Source organism: Lampetra planeri, chromosome 36 (genome assembly GCF_965212315.1).
Source record: "Lampetra planeri chromosome 36, kcLamPlan1.2.h2, whole genome shotgun sequence".
NCBI lineage: Eukaryota > Metazoa > Chordata > Hyperoartia > Petromyzontiformes > Petromyzontidae > Lampetra > Lampetra planeri.
This window is the reverse complement of record NC_136142.1, coordinates 5,752,942-5,764,774: the sequence shown is the minus strand read 5'-3', so window position 1 is coordinate 5,764,774 and position 11,833 is coordinate 5,752,942. Positions and strand designations below refer to the sequence as shown.

At 46.5% G+C, this 11,833-nt stretch overlaps 1 protein-coding gene across 1 annotated transcript in view; it reads right to left on the bottom strand.

Moving 5' to 3' along the window:
* Positions 1–6,819: 6,819 nt before the first annotated feature.
* FBXO42 (F-box protein 42) overlaps positions 6,820–11,833 on the bottom strand; it is a 29,700-nt gene continuing 24,686 nt past the window's right edge. The window contains exon 11 of the mRNA XM_078611418.1: positions 6,820–10,667. Coding sequence (XP_078467544.1) covers positions 8,491–10,667 — 2,177 coding nt within the window. The 3' untranslated portion in view covers positions 6,820–8,490. The remainder of the gene's footprint in view (positions 10,668–11,833) is intronic.

The window sequence follows — 11,833 nt, the reverse complement described above, 5'->3', positions numbered from 1 at the left end:
CCGCTGTTTTAGTTCCGGTTTCATTCCTCCCCCCCATCACCCCCCTACACAAGATTCACTTCAGCGGCTCCTTTTTGTCAGTCCACCCATTGGTTGACGAGGGCTTCCCCACGCCGTGCGCGTCAAGGGGGTTTAGTTGAACATACTTCACCACGCTGGACAATGCGGGGTCAGTGAAGGCATAGACGGTGGGAGCATAGCAGTAAAATAACATAGAAGTACTGTACAATGGATGTTGCTGCACTGCACTATGCTGCCCTACCCACGTGGTACTTGATCTGGGGTCCGTCGGTTTTGGGATCCTGGGGTCACCTGGGGTCACCTGGGGTATACGGGGGTCGGAGGATCTTGGGGTCCTGGTTTCAACTTGGCTTACGAGATCACGAACGCGTAAGCGTTCAGAAATTAAACGAAACACGAGGGAACTGAATCTTGATTTAAAGCTTTCGTGACTGCAGGAATTCATATTCTTGGGAGTTTCGGTAAAGTCACAGATACCCGCTGGCTAACTCACGGAAAACAAGTCGTAATTGGGACATTTGTGGCTCGGCGAATCGCTTTCCCATTTAAATTTTACCAAATATCACGGATTCGTTTTTATTTGTAAACTTTGGATTTTCATGACGATTTCAGATTTATTTTACACGGATCGTTTACATTATGCCATGGTTTTTGTTTACAATGAAAGAATTTAAATGATCTGCAATTGCTGGGCAAAAACCTCCCCTATCTAAATCAGGTCAATCCTCCTGTAAACCACGTGGCTTGTGTGGCCACTCCCACTCTGAATCCCCTCCCCTTTCCCCGCCCCCTGTGAAAACACACGCCGCTCTGTGTAGCTCACTTCAGTGCTCTCTAAATTTCCCGTTCCTTTTCCATCCATCGCTTAGTTCCCCATTCTCATATCTCGTTCATTTCCCCCATACATTACATCATTCACTCCCCTTCATGTCGTCTGCTACGGGTAAAAATAAACTATGTTCTTCCATTTAAAGCTTTCGTGACTGTAGGGATTCATCTTCTTGGTTCTTTCGGTAAAGTCACGTAGAATGGAAATAATAAAATAATAAAAATAAAACATAATAAAAATTTGTATTATGTTTTATTTTTTATTATTTTATTTTATTATAAAATAATAAAAATAAAACATAAAAAATATGTTTTATTTTATTATTTCCATTCTACGTGACTTTACCGAAAGAACCAAGAAGATATGTTCTTCCAGTCCTTTCGTTCCCCCTTAGCTGCTTGTATTCAGTAGTGGCCAGGTCACTTATGAAAAATAAGCTATTGGCTCAGTGGGCCTTACCTGGTAAGAAAAACTATTTTTGTTTAGTTTTATTTGTATATATTTTAAAGTGATTTATTTACATTTACTATACTTTGCACTCCTTTCGTGTTTTTGCATTGTTTGTTGTAACGACTTGCACCTACTGGACATCTGAAAAATAGCTTTATAGCGCAATGGATTCCTCCAGTAAAAATAAATATTATGATTCTGAAACTGTGATTTGTGAGTGAAGGCAGAGAAAGAAAAGCGGAAGAGATTGCCGGATGAAATCTAAATCATTATAAGGCCACGATCGGACAGGACCGAGTTATCATGAGCCCCTGGGTGCATCTTTAATTTGCTGAACCATACTGGACAAGAGCTTCACAGCTCATCAGATTCCTCCAGTCGAAATAAAGTTTCTGATCTTCTTGGTTCTTTCGGTAAAGTCACGTAGAAGGGAAGTAATTAAATAATAAAAATAAAACATAATTAAATAATTCTCACGACGTTTCGGCCACAACGCAAGCAGCCGTCCTCATGTCAAGACGTTTTGTGGCCAAAACGTCGTGAGAATTATTTTATTATGTTTTATTTTTATTATTTTATTACTTCCCTTCTACGTGACTTTACCGAAAGAACCAAGAAGATGAATCCCTGCAGTCACGAAAGCTTTAAATCGTAAAGTTTCTGATCTCAGCCATTGCCTCTGATGGCAGACACAACATCGTGCCCGTGCAACATCCCTTTTGTAAAGGAAATATCGTGGACCAAACATTAAACAACAACAAAACCCTCTCTTTACACACACTAAACCTTTTTTCCTCTCTCTCTCCCTCTCTTCTTCATCTCTTTCCACAGGAGCACAGGGCCAGATCTGTTCGTTTGGCAGAACCGTGGGAAACTCACGGGTCATATGGGCAACTTCTGACAAGAAATCGGGCTCAGAGGTCATGAGAACCCTGGGCCAGTTGTGAGTGGCGGGCAAGGAGGCCGGGCGGTGTTGCAGTGAGCGTGGGAGCAAGAGGGGGGGGGGAGGGGGAACGATGCTGCAGAGAAGACTTCTCCCAACACCACCACCACCACGCTGGTAATGAGGAGGAGCCGTGCTCAATGGGACGCTCACTCAAGCAGAACCATTGTTGCTTCGGGCCAGCCACAACAATAGTCGGCGTCTCTACGCGCCTTGGCACCCTCGTCTCTGTCGCCTGCAATGTTCATTTGGTCAGCGGTTTCACCCCCCCCCCAGTTCTTTTCAGTTTAACAAGGAGTAGTAATTCTAGATTTGAAGCTTTCGTGACTGCAATGATTCATATTCTTAGGTTTTTTCCGGTAAAGTCACGTAGGTAAAAAATTAAAATTAATAAAATAAAATAAAAATCACGACGTTTCGGAGGCAACACAAGCTTCCGTCTTCAGGTGGAACCGTCACAGCACGATAGCTGTATCAAGTGAGAGAAATTCCAAAACAGTCCTTGTGTATATACTGGTTGAGGGTGGGAGGAGCCATTGTGAGGTTCGGTGTGGCTGAAGCACGCTGCAAGGAATGAGTCTTTGTTGTGTAGAATGGTTGAAATGGGAGGTTCTAAGAGTTGTTAAGGTGCGGCAGATGTAAAGGTGCGGCTGCTGTGAATGGGACTGAGTAGGTAAGGTGGCTTTCACGACCAAATATTATCCAATAAAAATTTATAAAAACAGGATAACCTTCACAATTCTTCTGAATCCTTGGCACACGAACAGACTTGCAGACACGATAATTGTTTTTTTTTACCCTTTTATCTGGCAACAAAACTGATAACTTTTTTTTACGAGGAGTCATGTTTGCATTGACCACAATACCTGCAGTCATAATGCAAACAAACAACATAACTCTGATAATGTGTGCACTGTCCTTGAAGTTGATTGGTCCACACCCGAGACAGCTTTCCTTAGAGCCTAGTCTCACATGGTGTTGGACCAGATGACGTGAAAAAAAGGTGTCAGTTTTGTTGCCATATAAAAGGGTAAAAAAACAATCATCATATTTTTTTACTGCCAAATGAGGTTCCAATGGTGTATAGACTTGCAGACAGTCGGGCATAGCCGACACAAACGCTTTAAACCCCGAGTTGCAAAGGATACGAAAACGTGCCAATTCTTTTCGATTTAAAGCTTTCGTGACTGCAGGGATTCATCTTGGTTCTTCACCGGAGGACGGCTGCTTGCGTTGTGGCCGAAACGTCGTGAGAATGATTTTATGTTTTATTTTTATTATTGTATTATTTCCCTTCTACGTGACTTTACCGAAAGAACCAAGAAGACGTGCCAATTCGTTACTAGTTGAGTACACCGGTGTGTTGGAGACTAAAGCCACTATCTACAATTCGAGTACGTTTCGCTGATAATTGCAGCGTAATTAGGCGACAGCTTTGCTTAACTAGCTACACATTAGCACGCTTTGCTTACGTGAGAACCCTTACTAAATGCCTGTGTCGGGTAGTGTCGGGTTTAATGACACAACTATTGTTTTTTTTCGTATAATTTCCAACTAAGGGTTGATGTATCAGCCATGTCCGACTGTCGGTCTGTTTGTGAGGTTTCAGAAGAACTGTCATGAAGATTATCGAATAAAAAATTGATTGTTTTCGTATAAAGTTGGACAAAATTCATGGAAGGGTTATTGCCCAAAACACTAATTTTCAGAGGGGATGGGTGGGGGGGACACTTTTGCCGATAACACATCGTCAGTGTGAGGGCTGCCACACATTTAACACCATTGGGGGTTTGACATGAGCAGCACGCTGATGATGGGGTGGTGTTGTCACTCGTTGTGTATTGTCGGGGGCCACCAGAGGACCACCAGTGGCCTGTGGGCCTTTTTAAATCCTTTATATTAAGTTCGCTTGCTTGCTTAGGACCGTGCACATTTTTCGGTCGTTTTTTAACCCAATTCCCGTGATCCAATCGAGCTGACATTTTCCACACAGACTCGTTGTGCGTGACAATGCATTTTCGTGAAAATTTTTTTCCAAAATTTTACACTGTTTAGGGAAACATTTTTAAATATTTAATTACCAATTGTTTAATGCTGCCAGACAATCATCTGACCCATAGGTGGCAGCCATCTCAAGCCAGAGGACGAGAGGACTCTAGCCGCCCCGATGCCACGCATATAAAGGATTTATAGTGAAAAACTTTGTTTTTACGGGTTAATTGTTTGGCATAATAGCTACCCCGCCGCCTTCCGTACTTCTAATTACATACTTCTGAAGTCCTTAACTAATTAACGTAGTCCCATAATGCACGCACAACGCATGCTTTTTTTCTTCCGAATTGTTACTTTAGTCGTAGGCAATGTGTGCTTCTTTAGTTAAGTCTCAGCGTGGATGTCACTGTCATTCTCTTCAAGCAGCAGTTGAAACACGTGGTCCACTCCTCATTACGCTTGTGTTTGATCCTGCCACGTGCAATAATTCACACCACACGTGGTCAATTGGCATAAGAGCACACTTTTTCTCTTTTTACCAAGGCCCACTAAGCAGTATCTCTTTTTCAGAAGTGAACTGGCCACAAATTATATAATCAACTAAGTGGCTTATCATGTGGAAATTGAAAGCAGCCAAATACTAGAAACACATGTTGATTTTAAATTTGGAGGGAAAACCCGGAGGACCCGGAGAAAAATCCACACGACCATGGGAAGAACATGCAAACTCCAAATATACAGGCGTCACGGGTTGGGATCGAACCCATATACCAGACGAGGAAATGCACATCTCACTATCTTGGCACCCTGTGGAGTAGGTACCCCGAGTTGTGTAGTACAATAAGATTGGATGACAATACGTTGCATTGCAATTGATGTAACAATTTACAACCCGTTAATCCACTGCTGGATTTAAAAAAAAACCTCCCTGCGCCATATCATGGGAGGTTGTTTGACCGCATTTCACCACACTGGACGGTGTGTTTGTGAAGTCGGAGGGGGGGGTTGGAACTGATGTTAGCTGCTACTGGTAATGAAATCCAGGTCGCAAGGTCGAGGGCGCAGTGTGCTAACCACTGCGCCACCGCTCCCCCAATATTGCAAAAAGGTGTGAAATCACTATGCCGATTTGTTCACGCATATCCAAACGACACCTCGAGATCAACCTGCTCTATGGTAATTATCTTATGACCTCCAACAGCGACTCGCTTCCTGGATTCACAGTGATCGTACAGCCTGTTGGAAATGCACCAGCTTGGGATTATTCGATTGTGCAGAGAACATTGGCGCAGCATGGACCAGAAGTGAATGAGGATGAAAAGGATATGAACGGTATTGTGCAGCCCTGGTTGTCGTACAAGAGCCATACAAACGGCTGACTCTTGTTGCCATATTATGTTGAGTTGGTATGTAATGTAAGGGGCAAAAGTGCAGCCCTGTAATTGCTTGCTCATACTACTGCTGGCCGACAAGGTTATGACTAGATGGAGCTCTATACAGACCCTCTAGGTGGTATATCGGCCTTCGCTGGTCAGACGTATGTATGTTGAACTTCTTTCGCACGCTATGTAGCCAACAGTGATCATTGGAGATGGAGGAAGGACAACAAACTGAACACAAAAAGTTTTCAGAGTTTTCAATCTAGATTTAAAAGTCCATCGCTCCAGTGGCTTCCTAATAGCGGAAGAGCGTTCCAGACGGCCGCAGAAGCGCATCTGAAAGCGCACGATGCAGTCACTGTCTTCGATGGTTAGGCAAAAGCCAGAAGAGAGGTGGAAGTACCCAATTTACCCTGCCATACGTGATCTGAAAATTGACTTGTGGTGTACCCATTTATACTGTCGGGTGGGACGGAGGCGACAGATCATCTAAGACGCTTGTTCCACGTGTCAACTGCCGCACCGGGAGATGGAATCCAACCAGCAACATTCGCATTGCAAGTCCAGTGTGTTAACAAAAACAAGATCATAGCATGGCAGCGCTGTAATATGATAATTCGCGTACTATTCAGCTACTGCAAAAAATAAAATTTCCCATCACAAAAAAAATATTCTGGGGGAGACTAACATTCTAGTTACGTTCAAGCATTTTCTTCATTTGAAAATGGAATTAAACACAGGATGGCAGGCGGACATGCAAACCATGCTGGGATTCCAGTTGTTTTGATGTAGACACCTTTGTCTGTATATTTTGTTGACAAGCGTGTTTTTTTCTTCTTTTGGCTGTTGAATTTTCCTCTTCACCTGGAGATGCTGGAATACATGTTTGACCTTTTAAGCTGCTTTGCCAAATGTGTGCGAGATGGTGCACTTCCCGGCTGGTGGTGGAATTTCAACATTTCTGTGGCAGGGAGTCAGTCCACTCCACAGCACAACAAATGTTGGCATCGCACAATGCAGAAGTGATTTTCTGCAACGTGGTATCGGCTTTTTCTTTTGTATCACAAGGTGATTGCAGAACAACACATCGAAGCGCTTATACGGCACAACTGTGCAAACCTAAGCAGGTAGTACAGAATTGTGACAGGCATTAAGACAGCTGAAGACAGCTGAATCGTGAAATGTAAAATTGAGAGGAACACCCATGGGGGGGCTGAATTGTGTTTTTTTATTTTAAGTTAAACATTGAGTCTTTTTGCATCTCTGCGTCCAAGCTTGTACCGTGTGTTATCAAAGTGTTCACAAGTTTCAAACTTCCACCATTATCACAGCGTCGGCAAAGGCAAGAGAGTTCACCTAATATCGTTAACGGATCTCACTATACTCCAGGAAAGAATGGGGCTCCCCCTCCTCCATGCTGACACTGCCAATCCAACACACATCTTAGCACCATCTTATGAAGTACAGTCGTCACGAAATTGTCTCATTAAGAGGTTGAACACGAGCAATGTGGGTGGTCTGTAGGACGAATGGTCATATCTAAAGCCCACTACCACCGTGACTCTGGGAATGCGCCCCACGCTTAAACCACATTGGTCGAATGTAGTTCGGTTGAAGTCTTTCGGGCCTCATCGCAAATTATTGCGCGCAAAATTATCGCGTTAAATTTGGCTTTTCACTTTACGTGACTCATTTCAGCTCCTTGTACAAACATTTTTTTTAGTGTTTCACGTATTCAACAATCTACAGTCTAAGTGTACACAATTGAAGTTTAATATTGTGCATCAGTGAGGTTACTTCAAAAATATTAGTGACATTTATCCAGGGATTGATTCCCGACAGGGTGCGACGATGCAGTCCATGCTGTGGGAGCTGTGAAAGGATATATCTGTGGAGGGGGCAGTGGTGCGGTGGTTTGCTCACTGCACTATGAACCCAGCGACCTGAGTTTGATTCGCGGCCGCAGCTAACATCAATAGTGAGTGGGTCCTGACCCCCCGCCCGCCCGCCCCTCCTCGCTTCACCAACCCACACTGCACAGTGTGGTAAAGAACTATCGAACAACCTCCAAACATACAAGGATTGAGAAGGCCTTAATCCACAAGTGGATTGGCAAAATGACAAAATTTTCACTATTTTCATATTTCTGTCATGGCAAAGAATGTGAAATAGGGATAAAAAGGAACGAAATATGAAAGGGTTCTAAAGCAAATTTAACAATTGCTCCCACATTTATCAACAACCAACTGCGTTAATTACTCCAACACCGTTTCCAAGCTGTGCAGGGGCTTTGTACGTTTGCATTTTGCTCTCGACAAATGAAGGCAAAACTAGTGTTTTTCTTTTAAATTAAAGATTACCATAAATATGAAGTAAGGTTGTCCCGTTCAATAAATGTTTTTAATATTGCATATCAATGGCACAGAGAAACAACACAGAGAGAATCTGCTACCGCCGGAAACATCGAACCCCTCCAGTGCACGCTTCAAAACGAGCCAGTGCTAAACCCCCTCAAGCAAAACGGTGATCCGTATGCAACATTATTTTTAAAGCAGGAGAAAAAAAGAAACCCAAAACCAAAATGAACACGAACAGGTAAACGTCGACGTTGTACATGGGTCGGCGGACGTCACGACGCACGTTAAAAACTGCACTTGAGAATAACGAAAAGTAACAAAATGCGAATTAATTAGTTCCTAAAATCCTATTAATAACGAGATTCCATGGGCGAGGTTCAGCAGAAGGAACATTTCCATGAAAAAGATGACGTCAAAACAAGCAGCACCAATCCACGGACCGGCATACACAAAAGGCGGCAAAGGGACGGTGGGGGGCTGGGGGAACATCGTCGTTGCCTGGGCACCGCCACCTCGCTGTTACCTCTTGGCCCTAACGAAGTACAGGGCGTTGGTTTTGGGATAGTATTTCACGTTCTGCTTGCGGTCCACCAGCCCGCCGAAGATTATGAGCTCCCCCCGGCCGCGCACCACCGTGTGGAGGCTGGTCTCGGGTGGCCCCACCACCGAGCGGCAGGACAGGCCCTTCCACGCCACGCGCCTGCTCGAGCGTGCCTGCCCCACCTCCAGCACGTACATGCGCATGGGTTTGCAGTTGAGGCTCTGGTAGAGGGGCTTGCCGAGGCTCAGCGAGTGAGGATGGTGGCGTGGCGCTCCCAGGCGCTGTGCCAGGTTCTGGAACGAGCGCGATGCTCCGCCTCCGCCTCCCCCGCCGCCGCCTCCACCACCACCACCACCTGCTGCTGCTGCTCCTCCCGGCGCACTGCTTTGGATGGGTCCTGTGACGGACTCTGCTTCTGCTGCTTCTGCATCAGTTGAGCTTGCGGCTGGTGCCATTTCATCTTCCGTGGGGCTGTGGGTAGCAGCAACAGAAGCAGCAGCAGCCACCGCCGAAGCAGACCCATTCACATTTACACCAGATTCCATCCTGTCGTTATGAGCCGCACACTCAACAACAGATCCGGATTTATCTGCGACCGATACCGAGGTTCCCACGGATCGTAGAGCAGCTGAGAGAACGTCGGCGGAGAGTCCTTTCGTCTCGGCAGAGAGCGTAGTGGAGCTCCGGCCCACCATGTCCATGCTGGACAAATCGCAACTCGGCGATTCCGGTCGGCACACAAATGATAGCCTGTGGTCCTGCCCATCCCTGACGGAGTAGCTACCGCAGTTTGCGTCATCATGTTGCCGGGCAGTCAGTGCTTCCCTGAATCTGCCCTCACTACCGACAGAACTCATCCGGGATGGCGATATTCTTAGGGATGAGTCCGAGGCAAAGTTTTTCCTTTTGGACATGTGGTTAGTGGACTCAGTCCTGCCTCTGCCAAACATCATTTTTGGGCCCATGTTGTTAGCGGATGCAAACGCACTTCCTCCAAATCTAGCCGTTGCTGCCGCTGACCCGTCTGCCGCGTGTCTCTGAGCGCCAAATACAGCAGCACCCAGTCCTGATCGCCTCACAGTCACCATGACATCCTCCTCCGACCGAGAATTGTCCGATGTTTCGTTATCAAACGAAAGCAAAGCTGCTCTCAGCCCGGCGTTGAGGGTAGGGCTGGAGGCCGCGCGTTTATTCTCGAGGGTTGATGCCACTTTGTGCGTTGACGAGGTAGATTGGCTGCCGACCGGGCACTCTCTCCAGCCTTTGGTAGGCACATCAAACCCCGATGCTGCTTCTGCCGATAACATGCGAACGCTGTGCCGTTCGGAGGCTGCGGCCATATACCTGTGCAAGCCGTTCATTTGCGGAGAGGACAGACCGGACCTGTGCCAGGTGTCTCGTTCGGATGCGTTGAAAGATGACCTTTCGCAGGCGGCGGTGTCTTGAGTCCCGTTACACCTGGAGGCGGCGTTTGGGTTGCGGTGTTTGTGGAATCCGGACGAGGCCGGGCGGCTCAGCAGCCCGGAGATGACACTGCTCGCACCATTCTCTCCGAGGCCGCCTAGTGCCGTCGCACCGCTATGGCTCGCGCAAATCTGAATCCTCGCGTCATCGGTCAAACTGCGCCCCGGAGCGTTATTGGGACGGTCCTGCCAGGGCGGCTTCTGGTGCTTCCTCAGAGGACTGGACGAGAAGTTACACGAGCTGTCGGGTGGACACTTTGCGGACCGTTCATTTACGGGGCCATAGTTGTAGGCGTAGCTCGTTTCTGCCGAATAAAGGGGCGGCCTGTCCGCCGAACCATCGCCGGCCTCAGTCGCTATTGCTTCCCTACTGGGCCCCGAGAGGAGATGCCCCACACCAGGAAGCGGCATCCTGGCGCTCGATGCGTCCGGCTCCGAGCCAGACTGAACCTGATCAGTGGGCCGCTCAGGGTGAGCTCGCAAGTCATCACGCACAATGGAGGAGGTCGCAGGCACAGGGTCCGCGGGCTGCGCTGTGTGAGCTGGAGTGAGGCTGGACAAGAGGTCAGACCCCACCGATGGGGGGCACATGTAGTTTTCTTCCTCTCTGGAGGAATTCCTGGGGCTCCCGTCCTCTACGATCGAAGGGGCGTACTCGGGGCTGGAGCCTGCCGAGCTACCCGAGTCTCCACCTGCAATGCAATCGCCAGGCAGAGAGCGTACGCTACACGTCAAGCAACAGCACGTCTCTTTTTTTTATATGCCAAATATGGCATCCTAATTCAAGGGCAGATAAGGAGCATAACAATAAACATTTTAAGAACCAGTTTTAAACAAATATATTACCCAGGTAAATTGTACAAATGGAAATAATTACAAAATAAAGTCATGTGACTGGCGCAATATCTCATATGGCAAAGCATGGTTATATTCCTGAATAATCATGATGGTTGGACATGTGTCAACTTGTATTTATAAAAAAAATCATATAAATAAATGGGGGAGTGGTGGCAGTGGTTAGTGCACTGTTTTATGAACCAGGTGACTCGTGTTTTAATTCCCAATGACAGCGAACATCAGTGGCGAGTGAAATCTGCACTGGTCCTGGGCACCCCCCTCATCTATCCCGCAGTGACGGTCACATGTAGACACTACATAGATCCAAAGTGTATTGCACTTTTTTTACAAAAATAAATGCAACTGGAAAAATAACAACATTAAACGATCGTTATAAACTCGACCCATAGCTTGCCTCCCAACAGTTCAGCCTGACAATTAAGAAGCCCACCTTTCCCTGACCTTGCCAGGGCACTTAATCGCCTTTCCCTCGAACCACTTGACACTCCAAACACCCAACTCTTCACAGCACTCAAAACTCTTCCCTCATTCCTTCTTCCCTGCCGATGCAGGAAGCCAGCCAAGAGATCGGAGCCTCTCCTCGACTCGTTCTATAAGCCCGTAGGCAAGCTCGTACAACCCTCAATAAGCACGTGTGAAAAATGCTCTCGAGGCAGCTTCACACTCGTGTCAAGATAAAGCAGCCTCACTCAAATGACATAAAACAAACAAAGCCGCTAAGAGCTGAGTTTTTTTTTACTTTGAAGAGCAACACGAGTCACGCTGATGGCGAGCGTTCACATGGACCCAACTCACAGCCGTTAAGGGCTGAGCTTGTGAGATAACACGACGGGTGGGAACCTTTTCCTTACCAGGGCCAAAAAATACATTCGGATATCTTTGGTGGGCAAATACACATGACCACTACGCTATGATGTTATCCAATAAGTAAAACATAATGGCTCATCATGTTTCTACCACTAGAAACTGGAGCACTATAATTTAGATACTAGCCATCGTA